At 38.8% G+C, this 26,865-nt stretch overlaps 2 protein-coding genes across 2 annotated transcripts; both read left to right on the forward strand.

Moving 5' to 3' along the window:
• Nucleotides 1-27: 27 nt before the first annotated feature.
• LOC139939599 (lysophospholipase-like protein 1) lies at nt 28-4,727 on the forward strand. The gene is made up of 5 exons (XM_071935620.1): nt 28-160; nt 968-1,067; nt 2,096-2,265; nt 2,719-2,834; nt 3,454-4,727. Exons 1-5 carry the CDS (start codon nt 70-72, stop codon nt 3,673-3,675), a joined length of 699 nt encoding a protein of 232 aa, XP_071791721.1. The 5' UTR covers nt 28-69; the 3' UTR covers nt 3,676-4,727.
• Nucleotides 4,728-5,740: 1,013 nt separating this feature from the next.
• Nucleotides 5,741-25,949, forward strand: LOC139944386 (uncharacterized). The gene is made up of 23 exons (XM_071941397.1): nt 5,741-6,177; nt 7,013-7,192; nt 7,392-7,537; nt 7,817-7,942; nt 8,445-8,582; nt 8,989-9,089; nt 9,607-9,814; nt 10,328-10,504; nt 11,014-11,142; nt 11,430-11,794; nt 12,320-12,341; nt 12,815-12,913; nt 13,293-13,719; nt 15,421-15,606; nt 18,828-18,982; nt 19,772-19,897; nt 20,934-21,075; nt 21,399-21,532; nt 22,085-22,191; nt 22,665-22,878; nt 23,141-23,326; nt 23,726-23,860; nt 24,882-25,949. The coding sequence occupies exons 1-23, from the start codon at nt 5,775-5,777 to the stop codon at nt 25,221-25,223; spliced, it is 4,248 nt and encodes a 1,415-aa protein (XP_071797498.1). The 5' UTR covers nt 5,741-5,774; the 3' UTR covers nt 25,224-25,949.
• The last annotated feature ends 916 nt before the right edge of the window (nt 25,950-26,865 follow it).

Here is a 26,865-nt window from a genome sequence, read left to right on the forward strand (position 1 = left end):
TTGGAACACCGCTGATGTGGTATACCGCCCTCTCTAGTCCAGAATGCGCAAGTTCACAGAGGTTCAACAATGGCGACTGGGAAGGTGGCAAGCTTAAAAACTACGATTCTAGCCCCGCTGAAAAGACACACTGCAAGTGTAATTTTTCTTCATGGATCAGGTACATACATTCAATATTTGTTCATGGTTGGAAAAGTTTCCGTATGGCGCCACCACTTTTTCATTCGATATGAAATAATATAGTATCTAATTTACCTCAATGAGATATCCCTTTTTGTAAAAATGAGTGAAAAAGTGGTGGCGCCATACGGAAAGTTATCCGCTAGTAAGCACAGTAACTTGCTAAGCATATAAAAAAGGGATAACTTTCCATATCCTGCCACCACCCTTTTTCACTAATTTTTCCAAAAAGGGATATCTCAATGAGATTCTCTTTGATTGCAAGGTAAATTAGATACTTCTTATAAATTAGTTATTATTTTAATCGAATTAAAAAGTGGCGGCGGGATGCAGAAATTTCCCCCCAAAAATCCTTACAGGAGGGCAGTGACAGCGCAGCTATAGATTAACATTTTTCAGAGGGAGCATTTAGTCTTTGAATAAATACAAAAAAGGAATCTAACATTATTTCATGAAAAGAGCTACCTTCAAGTTCAGGTCTGAGAGTGAGAATGGAATTTCCATCCAGATTCCATGGTTAGTTTTTACTGTTGTTACTATATTAGTGTTACTTTGCGATTTCTTTAGTATGTGTTGTACTTCCATCCTTGGGTCATGCTAGATCTGTTTAGATGGTAAAGCTAATTGAATGAATCCATGTTCTGAATTATTGTGCAGTGTACTGAGACTGAGACCAACCCTCCGAGACCGAGACAATTTGCAGTCCGAGGGGAAGTTTTACTCGTTCACAAGTTTCCTTCCTCCACGGTTCACAATTTTTATTTGATTTGACCTTTGACCCCTGTAGGTGATACAGCAGACGGTGTTCTAGAATGGATCCGGTCTCTGGTTCAAGATGATTTCCAGTTCCCTCACATCAAAGTGATCTTCCCAACAGCTCCTACAAGGTGTGAGGTATAATAGAACAGTAACAAAGAGAATGAGAATGCAGGCCTTGATATAACACACATCACTCACAGCAATTCAGGCCTGAATGCTTTACGGTACATCACACCTAGGTCACGTGTGATGTAGCTTCCCAGACTTCTAAAATTAATGCCTTATTTCTCACATTGGCTCAGCTTTGTGACCGTTTTGATCAAATCTACATTGTTGACCCGTAGGTCCTGTGTACTTTTTTGTACACTTTCATAACACTTAACATCACACCTTGAAGAAAATCCCTCAACTATCCTATATGAGGAAAAACTTAGTCACTTTACCTGTTTTTCAAAGGAAATGCCTCAACCATCTTATGAGGAAAAAACACAGTTACATGTGCATTCATTATTCCTAGGATGGTTAAGGAAATGCCTCAACCATCCTAGGAGGAAAACACAGCTCCTTTGTCTTTTTATTCCTAGGATGGTTAAGGAAATGCCTCAACCATCCTAGGAGAAAAAACACATAGTTACTATGTGTTTTTTATATCTATGACAGTAAAGGACATGCCTCAATTATCCCATAAAAAAAGACTTGGGGACTACAAAATCCTAGCTTAGGAATACCTCAAGCTTATTAGGAGAAAAATTCATACATCTTTTTGTTTTATTTGAGGGTTGGAAATCTGAGGGAGAAACAAAATTGTGTGCAGTTTTTTTTCTTTTTATTTTATTTTAAATTTTTCATATTTTAGATAGACCCATGTAAACTTAAAGTTTGGATTGCTGCTAAATTGTATTTTGTTGACAATTTTGTGAAAAGGAAGTCATAAGTTACATTTAAACTGTTTGTTCAATTAACATAGATGCTCAACTTTAGTTGTTATTATTAGCCAACAATGCTCCTTTCAAGGCTCCTTTGACAGTGATTAAGTTTCCTGATTATTGTGTCCAGTTCAACAGAATCAAACACAAAATGCAGTTGGATTTTGAAGGGCAAAGGGTGGTAAATGAATAAATACAACTTTTTACAACAACTACTTTTTATTTTCCAGACCTTACACACCATCTGGAGGTGCGCTGAGCTCAGTGTGGTATGACAGAACAAGGATATCACCCAATGTTCCTGAGCTTCTTAAAACCATTGATCCTGTGTGTGAGCAGCTTGGAGCAATCATCCAGAACGAGGTGGATGGCGGAATCGACAAGCAGAGGATTGTTCTGGGTAAGTTACAGTTTGAAAGAAAAAACCTTTGAAATTGGCGGAATACCTGCCCACACACACTAATTGGGTTCTCCTGCACTTTGGGGGAATATTGGTTTTCAATAACCAGGGCTCGAATTATTATATTATTATTATATTATTTGAGGAAAAAATCGACAAGACTGCAAGGCTTGTAGCTCAAAACTTTTACGGACCAGACCAGAGAATTTGTTTCAAGACCAGAGTCATTACACAGTTTAACATTCAAGCTATTTTTGGAACAAGCACTAAGAAAAGAATGCTACAATACTCAACCAAATTGAAAGTTATTTGTATAAATCAATATGCTCTTTCGAGGAGGGAGGATGTCATTGGATTTTTGGTTGAAAATCTGATGAGATATTTCTGTATTATTTTCAATGTTATTATTTACAGAGGTTAAGAAATAAATGTGCATTGTTTTCACACATTCAGGAGGATTTTCAATGGGTGGAGGAATGGCCATGCATTTAGCTTATCGGTTCCACCGGGATGTCTCGGGAGTGTTTGCTCTATCAAGCTTCCTCAATGACAACTCAGTCGTGTACAATGTAAGTCATATGTCATTCACCTAACTTTATGAGCACTTTCTGTGGTATTTATCATTTGCATTGTTTACCAGTTAACACAATAATGATATTTTGTTGAAGACTTTTTGTTTGATAAATTTTTCCTCCTCTGAACATTTTACATAACAGACTTTTCAGTTAGAGAAAGCTTTCATTTTTAATATTTTTGTGTTGCTGTACAAAGGGGTTTTAAATTTTATGTTTTTTTATATACTTGACGAATAAACCATTCAATTCAATTCAATTCAATAGACCGATCCACTAAGCTCCGTCCCATTGCTAATTGACCAATCACATTGCAACGAAGGTCCGACAAATAAGGTCCGACATGAGTGCGCGTATCTTGGCGCGCACGGCAGAGTTGTGCAGAAAGGCATTGGAGAGCCCCACGTGTTCTTGCTTACACGTGCGTCGTGGGCGGAGCCTACTGGATCGGTCTATTCTGATGAACTCTGAAGTTTAAAACATGTATTGGAGCTACTTTGTAATTTTGGTTGAACAAAGAAAAACTTTAATCAAATATAAAGATTAATCAAATTGAATTGAATAATTGAGATATGCCTTTTGTGTTAAAGTTATTAATTTTGTTTGTCCCCCACAGGCCCTAAAATCGAAGCCATCGTCACCTCCACTGTTTGCCTGTCAAGGCCTGAAGGACCAACTTGTATTGAGTGACTGGGCAAAGGGAACCGTTAAGCAGCTATCGGACTTGAATGTAGAGTGTGACTATCACACCTTCCCCAAACTGTACCATGAGCTGAGTGGTCCAGAACTGTACATGCTTAAAGACTGGATTAACAAGCGCTTGCCTGAGGAGCGTTGATTTCAACAGAGGAATTTAGGTCTCACAACATTTGAATTATAATAATGAAGTCTTCTATATTGCCTATATTCACAGGCCTGATAATTCACGGAGGCAACGAAGGCAACTGCCTCCATGTCCCCAGGTCATTGCCTTGGTGCCCTTGAAATGCTCCAGTAGATATTTACAATTTCCTCATAACTACTCATAGGGTACCCTTTACCAAGGAGAAAATGCCTTGGTGCCCTGGCCCTATCAAATACGAAGCATATTTTTTGACTTGTTAATAAAATATTAAAACATATTTTTTTAGAATCAGTCTTTACGCTTAATATTGAGTAGGTTTATATGTTGTTATACCAGTTTACCCAACAAATTCATCTATCTCAACAAGTCACAGAGAAGAAATGTACACACCCATGTTCAAATGAAGAGAAAGCTACATACACTGAAGAAAGAAATTCAAAAGAGATGTCACATTTTGTGTAATGAGCGCTTTCCGCATTGAGAATCTAATATATCAGAATGTGAAGGGTTGAAGGCTTTGTCTGCTGCAGGATATATTTTGATCAAAGTGTGTAACAATCTTGTCAAGAACTAAGTGGATGCTCTAAAGGATGGAGTTTTGTGTTAAAGACACTGGAAACCTTTGGTAATTGTCAAAGACCAGTCTTCTCACTTCGTGTATCTCAACATATGCACAAAATAACAAACATGTGAAAATTTGAACTCAATTGGTCGTCGAAGTTGCATGATAATAACGGAAGAAAGTTGTGTGCTTTCAGATGCCTGATTTCAGGGCCTCATAATCTAATTCCGAGGTCTTGAAATCAAACTCGTGGAAAATTACATCTTTCTCGAAAACTATGTTACTTCAGAGGGAGCCGTTTCTCACAATGTTTTATACTCAACAGCTCTCCATTGCTTGTTACCAAGTTTTTATGCTTACAATTATTTTGAGTAATTACCACTATTGTCCAATGCCTTTAATAGTTTTTTTTTATGATAACATTGTTGTTGTTGTTTCCTTACCAAACTAACAAAATAAATCATGACATCAGCAGCAAGAGATGTTAGATCTTGAGTTTAAATCCAAATTGATGAGCCTGAGTATTTTAAATGAAGATTACTGGTCTGGAATACCTGAGCCTGAAAGTCTGTGTTTTGCAAAGACTTTAGTTTTAACAAAAGGAAAACCTTGGTATTTTCGAAACGGTTTACATTGTTCTTGAACTACCAAGCTCCCAGTTATTTTACAAGCCTGAAGCCTGTGTTTGCAAAGATCTTTAGTTTTAACAAAAGAAAATGCCTTGGGGATTTTTTTTCGAAAAGGATACTGGAATTACCAAGCACCCACAGTTATTTTATGAGCCTGAAAACCTGCGTTTAGCAAAGATCTTTTGTTAAACGAAAAACAAACTTGGTATTTTCGAAACGGGGCTCTTGCTCCATGCATTTTTTACGAGAGCCTTGAAACCTGTGTTTTGCAAAGATCCATAGTTTTGTCAAAAGGACAAACTTAATCTTGGCATTTTGGGACTTTCTTTTTGAATTGCAAAGTTCCCAATTAATACGAGCCTGAAAACATTTGTTTTGCCCAAAGATTCAACGCGATAATTTTGTATTATGTGTATTAGACGGCAATACCGGGATAACGCCTGTCGATAAATGGTGTACATCATAGCTTTTTGTGAAATGCAAATTGAGAGGATAACTGATAATACACAAAATATTGAGCGGCATAATAAAAGTATTTGAATTCAATTTGCAACCTTTGTCCCAGTTTAAAAAAGGCACGGGGTTCAGCCTGGGGTTGCGATAGTTTAAAAAAGAATATCATTATAGCTTGTCTGAGGTCACTATGAGCATGGAGGTAGATGAGTGAACCAGCCTATTTAACGTACTTATAATGCCCATTATGACATCTTCATTGAGTATACAACTCAATTATTATTGTCAATGATTATTCAGCCGGGCTGCATAACTCACCCACAGTGGCTTTTGTTATGTTACTCTTATGTGTACATTGTCCTGTCACGGCTACTGCAAAAAAAAAAAAGTTCAATACAAAAGACTGACACAGGCCTGCAGTACGAATAGTAACCGTCTGTAAATTAAAAATGGACGGCACAGCAAACCCGTCGTTCAGTCCGGATATTATAAGCACAGAGCCAAGTCCGCAACTAGACCTCCGCCAGCGCATCCCTCGCAACCTCAGCACCGGTAAATTCGACGAGGATGACGGCATCTTCTACCAGGCCAGTTGGGCCGGGATGGACCAGTACGAGGTAGATGTACGGTCTAGCCACACCGTCTGGCGGGTGGCCCGTTGGGTCTTGCTGGGTTCGATTGGCGTTGTTTGGCTGGCTATGTTCATAGCGTGTATCGTTATCTTGGCCAGAGGACACACTGATGAGACTGTATGTTCGGGTGAGAGGCATTGGTATGAAACTGCCATCAGCTATCAGGTTGTACCATCTTCCTTCCAAGACAGTAATGGGGATGGTTTGGGAGATATTAAAGGTAGGCTTGTTTGCATTTATACACACGAGACATAAATGCATGTACAAATATTATGCATGACCTTCATTCATAATAACTTATTCAGCGATGAAAATTTCTATTCCTCACCAAATGTAAATAAACACTGCATGAATTTACTTAAGTCTATATCAACAAGACCCATAAACGAAAAATTGCAGTGTATTGTGTGGTTGGTTCCACCATGGAGGAAGGAAGCCCTCCTTGGTTTCACTGTCGATTTCAACGAACTGGATGTTTTCTTCGCAGCAGTCGCTTTGGTCATGACCTCAATGGGGGCGTGTTTACTCGTAAAGACAACACCGTAAAGGGAGACGATCAGCCCCGCCCACTCGCCGCTTAAAGTTCAATGTCTTCTATCCTGTTTTGTTTCCTGAATGCACGCAATGGACACATTTGATATTACTCAAAACTCACTTGCCAGCAATGGAGAGCTGTTGATAGTATAAAACATTGGCGGAAACAACTGTAATACCTCTGAAGTAACTTTGAGAAAGATGTAATTTCTAACTAAAATATTTGAATTTGTGAAAGACTCGGGCCCTGAAGCCATTTGAGAAAGACTCGGGCCCTAAAGCCACTTGTGGAAGACTCAGGCGCTGAAACCTTTCTCGGTCATCTGAAAGCATACCGATTGTGCAACGAGGGTTTTTCTTCTTTCATTGATCTCTTGCAACTTCGATTACCATTTGAGCCACAATTTTCACAGATTTGTTATTTTAGGCCCCTAATGTTGGAATACACCAAGTGAGAATATGGCTACCGGTCTTTGACAAATACGAACGTGTCCAGTGACTTTATATTTTAATATTTACAGGAATTATCTCGCGGCTAGACTATCTTGCATACTTGGGAGTGGACGCCATCTGGCTGGGACCAATATTCGAGTCCTCTAGACTGGATATATGGATGGACGTCACTAATTTTACTGCAGTGGATGGAGTCTTTGGAACTTTGCAAGATTTTGAAGAGCTCGTGGCCGCAGTGCACAACAAAAGTAAGATCTATGTGTTTTAATAACTATCATTCTAACTCATTGTTTTAGTAGCTGTCAACGCACGAGATCAAAAGTCTCCCCGCAGACTTGCCTAAAATCCATTACCAAACAAGAAAACACAAACTTTGATATTAAACGGGCATCGTGTCTGACAAGATGTGCTTTTTAATAACCTTTTGTCTTATTGTTTGATTGGAAGGTATGAAGCTAATACTGGAGTTCATTCCGAACCATTCTAGTGACCAGCATCCATGGTTTCAACAGAGTCGGCAGAGTGATGACAACGCCTACAGCGACTATTACGTTTGGGCAGACGGTCTGGATGGGGGACCGCCTACAGAAATGGTTCGATACGAAAATAATAATGCATTGTTCTATGTGTCCGAGTTGAAATAACTTCTCAAAGGATTTTTTTTTTTTTTTTTTTTTTGGGGGGGGGGGGGCTCCCAATCTTTGTCCCAACCTTTGTCCCAACCCTTGTCCTAAACCCCTGTCCCACGCCATTATTGCTGTCGAACTTTACATTCATTTCGTCCCTCCACACTCGGCCATTTCAATCTCGACGACTTCAATTTAAGGTTCTTTTAATTAACGACCGCCTCATTAATTTAATTAATTACTTAGTTGTCAACAGAGGGCAGTTCGGCGTGGGAGTACGATTCCAGCAGACAGCAGTGGTATCTCCATACGTTTATGACGGAGGAACCCGATCTGAATTACCACAACCCGAAGGTCGTCAGGGACATCCAGGTAAAGTTTCGCAGAATTGGCCTCCACCAAGTCCATAAACAAACTTTTTTGCAGCCGTTTTGTTTACCTTCGACTAGACTGTAACCAAAACGAGGCATATACCAAACTTTGATTAGGTCTATATCCTTCGTTTATCAGTTTGTTTGCTTGTTGGGTGTTTTCGGGTTTTTCCCCCTTTTTTTCTAGACGATCTTCCCGTCAATAGTACTCGGCAAACTCACACAAGTTGATATAAACATCAACCTCAACAGCCAAACCTCTCTCATACGAATTGCACACATCAATAGATTGTGTTTCAGTAGCTGAACACGTTTCTGGTCGTTGTGAAATCCGTGATAAGCTTGATAGTCTGAAACCAACATCCTTGCAGTCGCAAGTCCTGCAATCTAACCACTGCATCGGACGTGCTCGCATAGTTTTCTACACGAAAACACATTTTGATATATCAAGCTTAAAGAGTGGACAAAATAATCAATGTTTGTGAATATTTTGCACAATGTAGGCTGCCATGTCATTCTGGTTGGGCAGGGGAGTTGATGGTTTATACATGCACCATACAGATCGCATCTTTGAAGCAGTGATGGCGCCGTACAGTTCAGATAATAACGATGGAAGTGTCAGCTCATCTGGTGATATGCCGGTAAGAAAAGTACAAGATGGTTTTTTTATCGTCATAAATTTGTCTTTCAATCTTTCCGAGGACTTTACAGACCGGGCTTTTTTTCCCAATCATTTTCCCAATATTTCAGAGTGGCTGCAAAACGAACGACTTCAAAATTTGAGTTTCGCTGCAGAACGGGAGAACTCCCCGTATTATAATGTCCACTTCAACATTTTGGGCAAATTGGATTTACCGTGAAATATTGTCAACACGACCCCAGGACTGGTGGAATCATTGTTTTCTATGAAGCTTTACAATAAATCACTGAACCCCCAAAATTGCAATGAATGAATGGAAATAAGCGACGGATGAAGTGACATTCGCGTGAGAGGCAAAAACAAAACCTTGATTTTAAAAGATGACTTCTCTCATTTCTGTTGACTAGGAACCGAACAGAATGCATGTACAGGATGTAGTAGGAGGATGGGGCCAACTTATGGATGAATACAAAAATGATGCCCCTGGTCGACCGAAATCAAAATCGAAGTAAGTCAGTTCATTGTATCACATCTCTTTCACTTCATCAGAAAATGGTTCCTAAAAGTTTAGTGTTCCGAGTCGGAACCGATATAAGGTTGTGACAATAAACGTGGTAATGAATACTTATTGTGTAATGGTTGAATGGTTTTGCATGGTGTGGATCCTATCAGTAAAACTATTTGCAGGTCCATGTATATAAAACTCGTTTATAGTTAATGCCGGTACATCCGTGTATAAACTTCGGCTGTGAGAAGTAGTTCTATAAGAAGAACCAGTGTGGTATCGATGTGGTGATGGTGTGTTCCTCTGGTTGCATTCTTGTGAAGACGATCAGAGTATTCTATTTCTAAAAATCGAGACCGCACAAGTTCTTCAGAAACAGCACTTCTCCCTAAAGAGTTTTTTTACATGGTTGTTCCCCAAGTTTATTTTCTGACAATATTGGGCCTCACCTGCACTTATTTGTACAGGTATAAAATGAAGTGACATTGTAGATTAATAAATAATATATCCGAACCTACAGACTTCTTGTGGTTGATGTTGGCACTGATCTCGGCCTAGCTGCAGCGATTTACAGCAATGCATCTATGGACGTTGAGGTGAAGCGAGCTGGATATCCATTTAACTTCATGTTTCTGGACTTGTCCGTACCGCTGGACGGTCATCAGATACGGGCGGCCGTCGAGAACTGGATCGCTGCTGGACCTTCCTCGGTGTCCCGAAACTGGGCTGTAAGTTTTCGTTTTTATTGCAATAGTTAATTTATTTATTTCGTCTTATTAAAACATTGTAAATTATTACAGTTTAAGTTTAAAAATTATTGTTTTACAGTTGTAATAATTATTAACTTAAAGGGACGATGAAAAGAACAGGGACATTTCCATTTTTGATGTATCGATATTCTGATTGCTCTGCGTTTTTCCGAATTCGGAATTGTTCTTCTGCGTCGAATTAAAAAAAAAACAAAACAAAAAAAACCACTCTTGAAAACGACATAAATAAAAGTGAATGCAGTGAGTGAAAATTCAGGATGTGATATCATATTTTTTCAATATAGTTTTTTGAAAAGGGTAAACAAAATCAATTCAAACATTTACTTTGTTGGTGCATGCACCTATAGGTGTCTTTGTAATTTTTAAGAACTAATAATCTGTTCACAATAATGTGAAATTCAGTTTCTAACTACCAGATTTTTTTAAAACTTTTTATTTGAAACTTTTAAACAATCTCCGCTAATCATACAGGTTGGCACGGCAGACGTAAGCCGCATCGCATCACGCACTAGCGCCCATTTTACCAAAGCTTTGCTCTTCCTGATGCTTATGCTACCAGGCTCGCCTGTGATATACTACGGAGATGAGATTGGTATGGTGGACGGAGTGAAGATTAACTTATCGTCCACTGATCCTGCCACGATATTGGTAAGATAATCGAGACATGCATGAAGTGCGGAAATACTCAATAATGCAATAATGCTTTGACAGGCAATTTTGAGGCACTGAACCAGAAGGAGCACATTGAAAAAGGCCTCCACATAGTCTCCAAAGATAGAATTCAAGATCTAGTGTTTTCTTCTTGGAGATGGACCTGGTTGCATGTAAACCTGCTCTCGTGCACGTGTTACATGTTCCTTATAATTAGTTTGCCATAAGTGTCGAAACGGATGAAATCGAAAGAAAAATGAAATGGTAGCCTAATCTTCCTTCTGAGACTTGCTTTGGGGGAATTTCTTCCACATGTAGCGACAAAGGGCATTGTGAGAAAAGGGAATTGGTTCCAGCAGGGTAAATTTTTTGCTATGATGATGAGAACTATGATGATCTAAATGATTGTCTAAGCACCAAAATATCATTGTTATGTTCAAAACAAACTGTGGAAGAAGAACAAGAAGAAGAAATTCAATTGATTATGATCATTATTTTCATTTTAGATGGAGTCAGACAGAGAGCTTACCCGGTTACCAATGCAGTGGTCCACGGATACGAATGCTGGTTTTACTGATGCATCGACAGAACCGTGGATACCAGTCGGCGTGAATGCAAGCCAGGTCAACGTACAGGTACAACAATTGAATAACAATGTCATTATATTATATTTCTTTCTTTCATTATTCATCTATTTATAGATGCAGCCATTCTCAACATTTCAATAATTTATGACACAATCTTAAAATCGTAATATTGACACATTGATTGAAATTGGGGGTAACTTCTTATAATGAGAAACACGTTTCATAATGTTGCAGCGACCGGTCCTCTGAGCCAGAGAAATCCCAAGAAATTAATTATTTTCGAGCACTATAAATTTCAAACTTTTATTTTACATTATTGTGCTTTTTTTTAATAGATCCAAAGACAAGTCAACACCTCCCACCTTGCTTTCATTCAGCAAACAATTCACTTCCGTCGAGGCAATCCAGAACTATTTGGAATCAACGGGTTTCGTCTGCATAAAACATTCAAAGAAATCTTCGCTTTTACAAGGCACAGCGACGGCAGCGACAGTGGGACACCGTTAGCTGTGTTTGCTGCCATCAACGTTGGAAACTATGGCGTGACTGAGGACTTCGAGAACTCATCTGAAGGAATTCCTATGGATGGTACGGTCGTTGTGGCATCTGACCAAACTCGAATAGGAAAGACTGTTGAATTTTCTAGTATTTTTCTACGATCGGGAGAGGCAATTGTATTAATGTATAAACCATCAATATGGTATTAACTTTTACCATCGTGGCATCGTCGGGTTTTGTACCGTCCAGTATTATACGAGTATGTTATGGACCGTGGGCCTATTACGAAAGGCCCCTAACGAAAGTAACGGTAATAAGCAATTTGCAAAACTGTTGGTATAATTTTAAACGATTTTTATTTTTTATTTTTAGCGAAACAATTTCCTGATAGAAATGTTGCAAACTGGATGCAGTCTAGTGTACTGTAGTATTAATGTGCATTTTTTTCAGAATTAATGCCGGTGACCGGCGCTATACAGTAGCCCCTATAGTCTAACCATGCACAGCATTGGCGACTGTATTGACGGCAACCTTTAATTTGGTTAAACCTGTGCAGTACATCATAAATGTATTAATTTACGTTAAAAAAAATTATAAAAAAAGTTGAGGCAACCTATCCAAAGCACGTATTGGTTTTTTATTCCATGTCGGTGCTTAAAATCTTTTACTCATAACAATTGGACAAAGTTTTAGGTTGAAACAATATATATTTTATTTTTGAAACAAGTATTGAATATAATAAACGTGTGGTAGATAGTTTTAAAGGTGTGAGAATAATGTGTGTACTCATTTTGAAAGAAATGGGGGCAAATAAATAAATAAGTGTAATGAAAGACTAAATGTAACAAGGAACTTCGCTCTCTTTTTGTGATAATGTTTAAAATGAATCTCAATTTTATCAATATTTACTAATTGGTATTGAAGTGAATGAAAGGTATGCATTCCACACGGCAGGCGAGCTTTCCAAATTTGTCCACATAATCCGCGCCCTGTGTAAAAAAAATGATGCAACGCTGCGTGCTGAAAGTGGGCTATTCCATAAAAAAATGGGTGGACATAATTTCAACTCTGCTTAAAGTTTTCAATTAAAAGAAAAAAGTAAACAATATTTTTAGTTTTGAACACAAAATACATGTACATTAGTTACATTGGAAGTATCTTTTCATTACAAATTTAATCACTATTGTAATTTAATTTTAAATTCATTTGTCCTTCCTCGCAGGTAACCCCTCCTGATAAATCATCTCGTCTTTGTATAAATAATTACTTCATAAACACGCCAAGAGTCTCATTGCAGTTACACCTCGGTTTTACGGGGAAAGTATGAGTTACCTTGCACGATAGTGGAGAAATGCCGTCGGTGACGTCTGGGTAATTACAATGGGTTTTGAAGCGTCCACAGCGTTGCAACTGAAAGGACTTGAACAAGTTTATTTGGATCTGGATAAATCCGGTTCCAGAAGCAGAGGCGCGGTACGTGCGTGCACGTGGCGAAGCCGTCTAGAACAACACAAAAACCGGCATCGATTAGAGCGCGCCAATCATTCATAACAACGGGACGTAGTAAATCTTAGTGCAGAATACATTAGCAACATAAACATTGCCAGCACACTCTCGGGAAGTGAACCCGTTGACAAGGCTTAACCTTCCCCCCCCCCAAATTCGAAGATTGAAATCCCAGCAGCTGTTAGTCATCTTAGACCTCTGCTCCCACTGCAGGAAGGCTCAATTCCGTTAATTTTCCCGTCCTGACTGAGGGGTATAAAAAGGCAACCACCATGGGGGACTCCAGAAAAGCCGACTACGACAAATACGAAATGGCACCGACTACCGATCCAGAAAAAGGCGGCGGCGGTGAAATGGAGCAACAACAAGAAGCCGAATGGACCGGGCTTGGAAAGGAGGAATTGCTCAAAGTAGCGAACACCCCAGGATGGAATTGGGCCCGCAACATCCTCCTGATTCTGTTCTGGGTTGCCTGGATTGCTATGCTGATTGCAGCCATTGTGATTGTTGTCAAAGTGCCGCGATGTCCCAACGTAGAATGGTGGGAAAAGAGCGCCATGTACCAAGTCTTCCCGCGGTCATTCCGCGACTCGGACGGCGATGGCTATGGAGACATCAAAGGTAGATATATCTTAAGACTATTTTAAAGAGTGTTCATGATAATTACTGCTGTTCTAAGCTATATTAAATAGGCCCTATAGTATAGGCCTACTGTCTACTAAAATATCAGTTTCAATTCACTCATTCAAAGTTTTGTTTTCAGCTGGGGGTTTTTCTTCATTGAAGAATTGGATGTGTGTTAGCATGGGTAGGCCCCTATCAAACCAGGATCAAACATGTCAAAAAAGCAGGCAATATCTCATTTGATTTGAAAGTAAGATACGCTCCATGACCATGTTGTTATAAATATTTAATTCAGAGCCACTCCTACGTCTACATGATTGTTATAATCCACCCGCATATTGCATTGGTATCAATCAGCCGCAAACAAAAACATCTGCTATTTTCTGAATATTTATCTGTGTGTGGCTAGCTATCATTTGTGGTATAGGCCTAATGATATTTTGTGCGTGGGTAGATCACTCCTGTGTGTGGGGGCGGTCATTATAATATTATAATTTAAAAACAGGACAAGTGACACTAGCATATAAGGTTCAAGGAAATAACAAATAACAAAATAAGCCAGTAGTAGAGCATGGAGATCTTCAAAATCAAACGGTTAACTGAGTGAAAGTTATTGAAAATTGGGATATTTTATTAGTAACCAAATACAAAACCAGAACCTTTCTAAAAATTGATAAAAAACTTGGGAAATTTTTGGTTGCAAATATTATTATTATTTAAAATAAATTAGTTTCATGTAAATAATTTCTTAAATGTTAAATTTATAATAATTAATATTTTCAAACTCAACTTGTTTATAAATTTGTTTTTGAATGGGCGTGGCTAGTAGTGGGAGAGGGGATTCAAGAGTACTATTTGCAAGGGGGCTATTTGGTTCTTCATTCCATGCATAAGTGCTTTTCCATCACAAGGTTATGTTTTGTAACTTTTGAGTCAGTGCCAACCTGATATTGAAACTAATCATCAGTCAAGGCTCATTGGTGACATGGTAATCCACCCAACGTAGTACGTAGACTGGCAGTACTACCAGTGAATTCGGGAAAGGTCAATAACATGTCAATCAACCAGCGTCTCTTTTTGAACCACAGCCAGAAAGAAACATCTGCACAGCCGGGGACCTCCCCCCTGGAGATTGGTGGAGAGTGCAAACATTAATCCCATCAATTGAAATCCAACATTTTGTTATTCCACTGTAATTGTGTGTCTGGGTCCGCAGGGGGGATGGGGGAAAATGTGTCTTTTACTTAAAGGGCATGGAATTTTCATTTTGCAACAGGGCACTTCCATCAAAAAACTTTTCAAGGGACACCAATGCCAAGACCAGGGCAACAAAGGCACTCTAGTCTGTGGCGTCAGTGTAGTTCCTCGCCTGCTTATTAATAATATTGTCATTTAGCATTCTCAAAATGAAACAAAATTATGATGTAAGCAGTCTCAAAATAAAACGAACATTCCAAAAAATTTGTCATCAACTATAAAACAAAGCAATAACTTTGTAGGTCGAATTTAACCCAGCAATTTTTTTTAAAGCATCCCTTCTACATTGTCCTACTTTAGTTGGAGGCTAGATCGTTGCATTACATCTGTACCACATTGCAGTGGCTGTCATTATGTCCTAATAAGTAACAAACTAGGGCAAGCTGAATAATGAAGAGCAGGAAAAATAACAGTTCCATGTAATTTCTTTCTTTCTTTCAGGGTTGACCAAGAACTTGGACTACCTTGAGACCCTTGGGGTGAAGGTACTGTACCTGACCTCCATCTATGAACAGCCTGAGATGACGACTGACATTGGCTATGACATCATCAACTTCACCAACGTTGATCCCCTCCTCGGCAACCTCACCCACTTTGATGAGTTGGTCGTCGCACTGCAAGAGAAAGGTAGGCTTATTTTATTTACAATAAGCCTGAATGTGTTTTTTAACTTTCTGTTTACACACTGTTTTTAGCTTATGTGTTCATTTTGCCGAAGCAAGAAAAATAATGGGGGCAGCTGAATGGGGATCCTGTGCCTTTATTCAAGTTTTGATTTCATTGAACTGACTTGGAAGGGGCAAGAGGGGCGGGGAATTTAGTATAATACTGTCAAACTTGTCACACAATTTCCGCATATTAGCATGCTATATTTCTTCTTCGTTAATTAAAAAAATACACAAGTTTCTCTGCTGAAAACATCCCTCCTTTTTTGGTGTACAAAAACAAGTTAAATATATCCATTGGTTTCGCTTGTTCACCAGCAAATGCAAAGGGATAGGCTTAACAGAGTACCTTGAATTATAAAAAAGCATGTTTGTGCAGTGTGTTCACAAGGTGCATTTATAATTTATGGCTGAATCATGCTTTAAGTTTCAAGGAAATGCGGTGTAGTTTTGCTGAATCATTGTCATTGAGAAATCTTGTGTTATCCAAGACACTGCTTGTTTACATATTCAACTTGACATTTTTTTCTGCGTCATCTTTGTGCCAGTTGAGTTGATAAGGAAGTGTTTCATGACCTGAAGTTTATTCCAATCTGAAATTAATTAAGTTCTCCGCAAGAAAAGCAATTCATCTTAATGAGAGGGTTTGGTGAATTATAAGGATCAGGGCCTGGTTTAAGAAAGCTGATTATTAGCATTAAAAAGTTGCTTAGCGCAATAGTATCTTGCTTACCAGAATCAGGTTACCAGTCAAAGTTTACATGTTACATGTAGTATCTCCAACACTGACTATCTAAATGATCTGTGACTGGTACCTGGTCTACTTTTGCTTAGCAGAATAAGCAATAATTGGTCATGCTGAGGCAGCTCTATGATTGTGGAACAGATAATGATCAGCCTAATTTTACAAATACTCTGATGGCTTCTGATTTTACTTTTTGACCAACCAACACAGACACTTATGGCACCATATACTCGGTGCTTTCTGATTATTACAGTGGAACAAATCTTCAGGCATCTTGGGTGGGGTGTGAACCCGGAACGATTTGACATTCTCCCTGTTATGAAGAAGCGCCACGGAATTCAAGGGTTCTTCGTGTCTCTCTTAAAGGGCGTTTGGTTTTCTTTAATCACAAAGACAAGTCATTCAGTGGGAAGAGGATATGACGCACTTTTGAAATTTGAACCAGCTATCCAAAGTGACTTTGTCTGTGGCGTGGTAAAATTGCCTGGTATAAATCTTGTGTACCATATGCAGTGTACTGTGTTCACCCTCAGGTAATACAGTTGTCCGCTAGCCATTAAATCGCCAGTTGGACCACCGAATGACCAATTCAAAACCTGTGTGTTTCCATTGTTACATGCAAACTGTAAATTACTGGCTACACACAATTCTATGACATAGTGACAATTACTGACAATGATGATGGAAAACCTTAGAACATGGATCACTCACAAAAGCTGTCTAGTCAATGAAGAAAATACAAGGCAAACCCAACCATCATTCTATCAGGATGTCTTCCTTCTGAGAAATTAAAGAAGGAAACAATTAAAAGAGATCTTCAGAGGCTTAACCCTTAAAACCTACTTCATTTTTCATCTGACATACATTTTGGTTTAGTGCATACCGGATCTCTTATAGTATTTGGGAAAGTGAATAATTGCTTAGTCACTGCTTTTCACTTTCCACTTCTCACCTCACAAAGTGTGGCTACATGTATGTATACAATTGAGTATTTCCATAAACCATTGTTAGAACCAGTTTGATCCGGATCAATACACTGTACATGTATCTGTGGCCAGCTATAAGCACACATTTATACCAACCATACTTGCATTGTATGCAGAATTGTTATCAGCAGACCAGCATGTAATATGTGCTTGTCCCTTGCTTCAACCTCTCTGTGCCCATTGAATAGAACGACCACATTGCTTGGTGCAGCCGGATTATTTTAAGCGACATGTAAAAAACAGGAAACTCAAGTGGAAGATTGGCGCTCTTAGTAGAACTTGTTGCCAACAAATCTTTTTGTTGCCAACAAATTCTGTCCTGCTGCAGCCTGCAGAGCAAAAAATGAACACTGGCCAAAAGTTTCCCCCAAAACAATGCTAAATGGAACTACTATGTACAGTATAATTTACATGTAACTCTTCATTGCCTTCAATTTTGTCCTTTGAATAAGAATTAAAACCAGGAATAAATTTCCTTCCTTAGTTTTTGTGGCAAGACCCTTTTCCCTAAAGAGAAGGGAAATTCCTCACAAAATCCAGAAAGTCTAACTACTTAGAATGTCTACACTATGGGAATATTTTTAAGAGTCATGATTCCTCTTTTGTACGCTCAAGACAAGAGCTCTGCATGTAAAGATAACCTTTAACAGCAACAGTAGCTGGAGCCTCAAATCCGCTTGAAAGAACATACCATTCGTGCATGATAAAAAGTTGATTCCCGTCGCCCCAGTCCACCAACCCCCATTAGCAAACAACCTCAAATTAACCCTGATCAAACAACCCAAAACCATGAAGAAAAAGAAAAAAAGAAAAAAAACTACATTTGAGAAATTTCAGACCGTCATAATCTTTTGAGGTGAATGTACATTTTATGAAAGCACTACTCTTTCACACGGGGTTTATCCACTAAAGCTTGCCTATTGTGTCTGCCTCGAAAGTGGCTGAGTTCACCCCTGACTAGCTAAGTGCACTTTACTGGGTTTACTGGTCTGTACAGTGACTCTCCATTAAAGGCAAATTACACTTAAAAAAAAAAAACCTTTTAAAAACACAGGCCAGATAATCTGTCAAAACTTGCATTCCAAAATTGTTTCAGTTCTATGTTTAATTTATTATTTTTCATGTTGGATTACAGTGATGAGAATTGTTACAATGATTACACTCTGAGGAGGGCGCATACAAACTGGTGCCTACAATGCCACTCCTAAGACTGTGGCACTTCAACCACGAGCCCAATTTAATATAGAGAAACTTAACGGTCGATGCTGTACTTACTTTGCAATAACTCTTACATGTACAATGCATTCATGTGTTTGTTTACCTCGTCACAGTAACTACATATAATGATGTTTACAATTTAAGAAGCATTTTGACGTAGTTTTTGAAAATCATGAAGCTATTTTTTCAATTCTTTTAATTGAATGGATGTTTTTTTTCTTTCTGCTCTTTCAGAGATCAAGTTGGTTCTTGAGTTTGTGCCCAACCACTCCAGTAACAAGCATCCTTGGTTCTTGGACAGCATGAAGTCCAATGACAGTATGTACAGTGACTTCTATGTGTGGGCTGATGGGACAGGAGCCGCTGGTGACCAACCACCAAATGACATCGTGAGTAATAATACTGATCATTTTTGGAGGCAGATGGGGGGGAAGGGATGTACGCACCGTCTGGTTTACTGTTTGGCGCTATATAGGTGGCTGCTACCCTCCTATTGTGTATTTATTGTGTTCTGGGAATCTCAGGAATTCCTTTGAGGATTTTCATGGGTGTTTGGGATAACTTCAAGCCTGAAAGGGCAATTGTACGAATACAGGGCGTTTTTTCCTTGGTAAAGGGCACCCCCTTCGAGGAAATCGTAAATTCCTATGGGAACATTTCAAAGGCCACCAAGGCAATGACCAGGGTCAATAAAGGCAATTGTCTCTGTTGCCTTTGTGAGCCTGAAACTACTGTACGATGCGAGAAAATCCCCTCCTCCCCCTTCACATATTTCGGCCACTGGTATATGAATTACAACTGGTATTAATTTGTTTGTCCAAGCAAAAGTGTTCCCAGCTTACTGAATGTTTTTGTGTAATTCTGGTAGTGATGTAATTTTACTATTGCATTACCGAAGTATCGAATCAGTAAAGTGCAAGAAAAATGACTTTTTCCTCCATTAGACATCATTGTCATGTTCCTGTTTTCCTCAACCTGTTCTTGTATAATAATAAGACAAAGCAGTCTAAAGGAGTTTTCAAATTAGTAAAGTGGGATATAGTTAGATAGGCCTACAGCTTGGTGTGACCTGTTGGATAAATTTGGTCCGTATGCGCATATAAATTTGATGAGCTATGTTACTTGGCACTTAGATAGTAGATTATAATGATGGCAACATTTTTTATTTACTCCTCCAGAAAAATGCCTATGGTGAATCTGCCTGGACTTTCTCTGCGGAGCGTGGCCAGTTCTACTTCCATCGTTTCCTGTCGTCTCAACCAGACTTGAACTACAACAATGAGTCATTGAATGCTGAAGTAATGGTAAGATGATTGGAGAGGAGGGTTGTACCCTTGTCTGTCTTATATCGGGTCTAGTCTGTAAGGATTAAAGGGTTAATAAACTGTATCTTGGGCTCATTTCCCAGTTCATATTACCAGGCATGATATTGTCTGATTTCCTATTTTTTCTTCTTTATTAAATAGCCTGCAACATCTAATAAAGCCTACACCATGTGTACATGTAGTGTAGGTCAGCCCTTGTGATCGAAAAACTATTTCTACTTTTTTCCCAAGAACCAAATATCATGCCTGTTTTTCTCATTTGAAATGCAGTTAAAAATTAACACATGACATTCGCCTTTCTCCTTTTTTTCCTCCTTTATTTCGAGTAGCCTTGCTCAAGGTAGTCAAATTATTCACTCCGAAAAAAGACCGCCGCTGTATAAAAACCCACCCGTATTCACTGTGCGTAACATCGCACGACACGATGCCCCCGTACACTATCCGCATACGTCGGCCGACAGCCTTGTAGGGTCTGTGTTGAAGCCACTGACCTCATTACTATAATAAGTGAAGAGTTCCCACGGTCAGCTCATTACCATAATGCCAGCGAAAGACGGGACATGTTTACATCACACACCACCACCATGGACGCTCAGCGAGCATGATCCGAGATCCGGATATCCGACCATTTTTTCCCACAAGTGGAATATTTTTCATGAAACACATTAAACCTGGAAGTTACAGACCCAACAAGGCTGTCGGCCTGACAGCCTCCGCATGCGGTTAGTGGTACGAGTGCGGATGACTTGTGTGCACAGTAGTCGTATGATGTGACATGTCGACTGTGTGTATACGGGTGGGTCATGTGGTGTGATCGCACGCACCACGCACAGGGTATACGGGTGGGTTTACAGCGGTGTCTTTTCGGAGCGAATAGTGCGACTGCCTTGAGCAAGGCTATACTTCGAGTGACGATTTGAATATAACTGCAATTTTTATAAGGATGCACGCAATAAATCCAGAAAGAATTAAGCCTTTTTTCTAACAATTATTGATTCAATCTGTGTGATTTCAGAAAGCAATGAAGTTCTGGCTGGATCGCAAGATTGATGGTTTTGTCTTCAGCAACATTGAGTACCTGGTGGATCCACAGATGGTCGAGGTTGTAGTCGCCCCTGTTGGTGGTGGCCGTCGTCGAAGACAAGTTAACGCAACAAGTGAGTCATCTGCTTAATTCAAGTCAGCAGAAACTTGGACAATAGTTTCTGACACTCGACAAGGAATTTTTTTTCACTAGTTTGATTTGCCAAGTGTCTGTTTTTGATTAATTTTTCAGAAATTGATTTATTAAATGTTTTAAAATATTTTTAAAATTATTTTATAAATTTTGTTAGGTTGGGGGCAAGTACATGTAGGAGACGCTGGGAGGGAAAAAGTAGGTTTTCATCATGGATTTATCTCCAGAATAAAATATGTACTCTTGGAATTATTCCTGAACTTGTGGTTTCCTCAACAAGCACATTTCTTTATTTGTTTTCAGCCGCTGTGCCAACCGTAACAACCGTACCAATGACAGCAGCCCCCACAAACGCTGCCCCCATGGTTCCAAAGGGTACCACGATCCCAATGCCTGAACCTGAACCTACCACAATGATGTCTGGCGGTGAAGAACCAGTAAGTATTTCAGTTAGGATCATTTCTGTAATTCAGATTTTATACCAACCTACCCAAATCAATTCCATTTTGTGACTTATCTTAATGTACATGTAGCACTCGTTTGTGGTTGTGCAGTATAGTCTCTAACTTTCTAACTATAAATAATTCCTCCTCTATTAAATCGTTCATTTTAATATTTGTAAAGTTTTTGTTGCAAATTAATTGCTTTGATTGCTTTTACACATTTATCATGTCAACGTGACAAAATTTACCCTCGGACTACTGTTCTGTATTCTTTTGTCAATTAACTCCAAAAATATTGAATTGAATTGATTTCAAAGAATTGGAAATTGCATTTTATGTATCAAACTTTTTCAAACATCAACTAAAGTAACTTTAGTTGACGTTTGAAATGGACTCCTTTTTTCCCCTAGATCTTGCTTTCTTAAATAATGAAGACAACATGAGCCATTGTCATGTACATACTATGCAAAGAGATAGGCCAACAGTTTGAAGATACTTTTTCCATTGTACACAGTTGATCGAACAAAGCACCTTTTGTTTTTGTAGGGCTACTCCGGTGGAGAGGTAGCAATGGCAAGCAATGAGAAACTAGCCATGGTGCTGAAGGAATGGCGTTCGCTACTCCACAATGAGAGCTACCTCGGAAAGTACAGGTATGTGCCAAAGGAAGTCTATTTTGTTTTGCCATGCAAAGACGTCTCATCAGCTACCCAACGCCTTTGCTCTTCTTCAATCGCTCATTTCCAGCTTTCCCCACGACCCCGCACCATGACACGCTATGGCGATCGGGCCTTTTCAGTCATAGCTCCAACACTTTGGAACAAGCTTCCAACCCACATTCAAGCAGCTCCTTCATTGGACACTTTTAAATCTCAACTTTCCATCCATCTGTTTTGTCAATCTGGTTATAGCGCTTAGAAAGTTCTGTATTTAGCGCTTTATAAATGTTGTAATTATTATTATTATTATTTAAGACGGTGTACCTTGTTACAATACACAACCCCCCCCCAAAAAAAAAACAAACCCACAAAACAAAAAGACAACCAAAAGGTTGAGACCATTCAAATTTACAAAGTTTATTAAAGTTAACGAAATTTTAAGAATATTATTGTTTTCATTCCTTCAGATTGATGGTAACCCAGTCCAAGTTTGACCAAGACTCGGTCATCATGCAGTATGGCAAGAACGACTCCTTCTACCTTGCCGACCTCCCACTCAACACTGGCCTCGTGGACATACTGAAGGCCCCGCTGTCTGGACTCAAGATCATGGACTTCATCACTGGCTTCCTGGAGGCCAAGGAGGCTGCTGGTGTTGCCAATCGATGGAACACTTGGATGGTAAGTGGGTAATTTGGGTGGAGGAGGTTGTTTTAAAGAGCATACAGTTTGATACAGTATTGTCCATCCATGTCTCCATCAAGGTAACAATATCAGGGCTTGTACTTAAAAAGGTATAAGTTAGACAGTTTGTTTTATGTTCATTCGTGAGTTTTCATAAGATTTCATTATATTCAATAATACGATCCTTGAGTTGAAAAAGTGTTCTTAAAATGTCATACCGATTTTTATTAACCAACACTATATGTTCCCTTCTTGACAGTTTGGCAGCCATGATACTGGGCGTATTGCCAGCCGCGTTGGAAAAGCCTACGTTGATGCAATGAACATGCTCCTCTTCACCCTGCCCGGTACTCCAGTCTCTTACTACGGTGACGAGTTGGGCGTTGAAAACCTGGAGCAGGCAACCATCGATGACGTCGTCGACCCCGTGGCTCTCAAATTCTCGGTAATTTGAACTGCCTCTATATATTAACCAAACAACACAAACAAAAACACACCATTAACGGGCCCAATTTTATGGCTCTACTTACCACAAAATTCTGCGCTTACAGAGCTCTGTAAGTGCATATGACTCTATGGGCAGTAAACAAAGAAGTCCACAGTAAGCAGAGCCATGAAATTCCAGAAATATTGCTTTACAAAAACTGGTTTCCAGCTAAAATTCAAAAACGCTTGCATTGTTGCAACTGGTGTCCCTCTATTTGTTTGCTTAAAGACAGCTTTGTGAAATTTGGCTCTGGTGTGAGAATCTTAAGAACGTTTAAGTAAACGTTTGTGTCACCTTGTTTTTGTTTTAGATTTTTACACCATCAAATCAATATTTGAAATTTTTGTTTACTTTTAGGCAAAATGGGAGGAGCTGTCACGTGACCCAGAGCGTGCCCCACTAGCCTGGGATAACTCCACCAATGGGAACTTTACTAAAGGCAACTCTACATGGCTACCGCTGCCTGCTAACATCCAAGAACTTAATATCAAGGTAATTAGAACAGATGGACTTCATTGACATGAAGCTTGTGATTTGCCAAGATATTTCCTGATTTCAAAATTTGTTATTAAAGCACCATATTTTTCCATTTTTCCCATCTTGAAAGATTTGAGCTTGCATCTAGAGGAGAATGACAAAAGCTGCATTGTATTCTAATCTCTGTTTTCCATTTATAGAGAGCATGTGTAAATTCTCTTTAATGTAATGCTTTGAATTCATTGTTTTTCTTGTCTTAACTGCCTCTCAATATCTGCTTATTTTCCTTCCCCTGATGAAGATATTATTGCATTTTTAAATATTGACATGTATACTTCCATATTATTGGTATGCTTGTACATAATTATTGCAATTTTTCTGCTTCCAATGTATTTGATATGTTTTATAGTTGTCGTTGCATTCAGAAATGTTCTTCTTTGAATTTGATTCATGTAAGCTCTTCATCTATTGATAACATTTTCCATTGACTTGATAAACCATTTGAAATTATTCATAAACTGTGTTAGGTGTTTTTGGCTGTTCAGAACTGTGTATAATATTGTGCGCTATGTATAGTGAAATCACCACTTTATATTATCATGTTGCTGGCTGAATTATGTTGAATAATCAGACAGTTGGAGGGTTAAGCAATGGACATCCAAAAACCACTGTTTAATTTATGGTTTATGTATGACAACGTTCATGCATTTGATATTTGCTTTTGTACTCCGGTGTTGTTGTTTATATGTTGATCGTTTAATTTGTGTTTTACTTTGTAAAATAACAGACATCTTCCTAATGTATTTTTAAAAGTTATTTATTAACCTAACTTTCTCTAGAGTATGATTTTTTATTTTAATTGATTAAATCAGCTTTAGGCCTATACATATTCTCTTTCTTGTAAAGGTTTTTTCCTGCTCTTAAAGCACAAGGCAATATTTTTTAACTATAAAATAATTGTTTTCTTACAAATGAAAACAAAGCAAAAAGCAACTCCAATTTTAATCTTGTTCTTTTGTGTTCCCCCCCCCTAAAGACTCTAATGGGAAAGCCGATGTCCTCCCTCAACCAGTTCAGCATCCTCTCTGAATACCATGGCAAGCCGTCCATCGTGGCCGGTGACTTCGTCGAGGTCATCAAGACCGACAGTGTCATCTCATACAAGAGGTCCTTCCCAGACTGGCCGTTCTACCTAGTGGCCATGAACGTGGGCACGGGCGAAGTCATGGAGAATTTCCACTCCCCGGACCCTGAGCGGGTGCCCGCCGAGGGCAAGGTTATCCTTAGCACCAATGGCGCAAAGAAGGACAAGCTGCTGTCCATGGATGGTGTTAAGCTGGCACCTGGGGAGGCTGTGCTGGTGGAGTTCAGAGCCTAAGAATTCCTCGGAAAAACCTGATTTGTACAATGGCCTTGATACCATAAGCTCTTTTTTTGAGTCACTGCGTAGTTATAGAAGCCTTTTTTCTCTCGTAAATTTTGATGTAATCACTTAAAATTTGGATACAGGGTTTTTCAAGTATGCTGCTTTTCTTCTCGTAAAAGTTTCACAGAAATTCTAAATGTGTCTTGAAAGATTTGTTTTCTTGTGGGTGGTGTGGGTGATGGATTTATTAATTTCACTAGTATAGTTGTTCTCAGTATTAGGAACCATGTTGAGTATTATAAACAGGAGATGCAAGGTTACACTGTAGTATTCCAAGTTTGATGTTGATGTGTTAACATACACAGAAGTTGTATTTTAAGAAAACAGCCATAGGTATTCAGGATTCGAAAATCTATTTTGTTTCTTCTTGTACCTTTTGGTGTGGATGATAATTAATTACTGTCTCGAAGTAAAATATGTGACAATTTGTTTGCAGATTGTGGAATAATTCGTTTTGGCGCCTCTATATTGTGAGAATTGGTTTAGGTCATACTTGATTGGAAACTACAGTGAACCTTGCTTGGATGAAGGTTCACGATTTGTGTACTTTGTTCTTTGCTTGGTTTTTCTGAAGACAGAAATATCCCACTTATTAATAATATGTTGACATTTATGTCTTATTAATTTCAAATGTACTAAAACCTGTGTTAGTCATTAATAAAAAGCATTATTAATTCACATGCCTCGATTGTTTTTGAAGTTGTCTTTTCTGATGATTGTTGTTTATGGTTTCGTAGTGAAAACCAAAGAAGCAGAGATTAACTGTTTGGCTGTTTCAAGGGTGGACTCCAACCCCCCCTGATTTGCCCCGATTTTCCCAGCTATAATTTTCAATTTGTTTGTTAAACTTAAAGGCGTTTTTAAACAAGCATTAGTACTTCACATGACACGTTTGCAATGTATCAAAGCGCCCACAGTATTACCCTCTTCCCTTGTTCATTTGAGTCTTGCATTCCTGAATGAAACCATCTCAACTTAATTGGAATATACAACATGGGTGTGTGGCGAAACTGACTGGGTAAATTGTTAAAAGACACAATATAATTTATTCTGTCAAATTTATCGAGACGCACTGATAGAGGAGTTTGTGTCGGTTATCATAACACATTCATGATTCTTTGAGCAAATGAGTTATTAGGGAGTGTGTGGTGTATTAATATTCCGTAAAAACACAAGCTCGTCATCTTAAGCCGTTTTTAAGTTTGTCTACCAGGAATGCTTGGCCACCATCTTTATTATCGGCTCATTATTTAGGTTTGATGAAAATACGGATCATACAAAACTTGATTCAGTTTGTGTGGTATGAGGTGTTTGTAGCAGAGTGGTGCTCGTCCTGTTTATTCATCTATATCAACATCCACAAGAAGAACGTTTTTTTTTGAAGAAAATTCATTGTTTTCTTTTTATCCAAACGATAACTTTGAAGACCACTCTTGATATAAAGGAAGTGGACACAATTGGTAATTACTCCAAATAATTATCATAAAACCTTTCTTGATTACGAGTAATGGGGAGAGGTTGATGGTATAAAGCATTGTGAGAAACAGCTCCCTCTGAAGTGACGTAGTTTTCGAGAATTTATCACGAATTTGAT

The sequence above is a fragment of the Asterias amurensis genome, chromosome 1 (assembly GCF_032118995.1).
Source record: "Asterias amurensis chromosome 1, ASM3211899v1".
Lineage (NCBI taxonomy): Eukaryota > Metazoa > Echinodermata > Asteroidea > Forcipulatida > Asteriidae > Asterias > Asterias amurensis.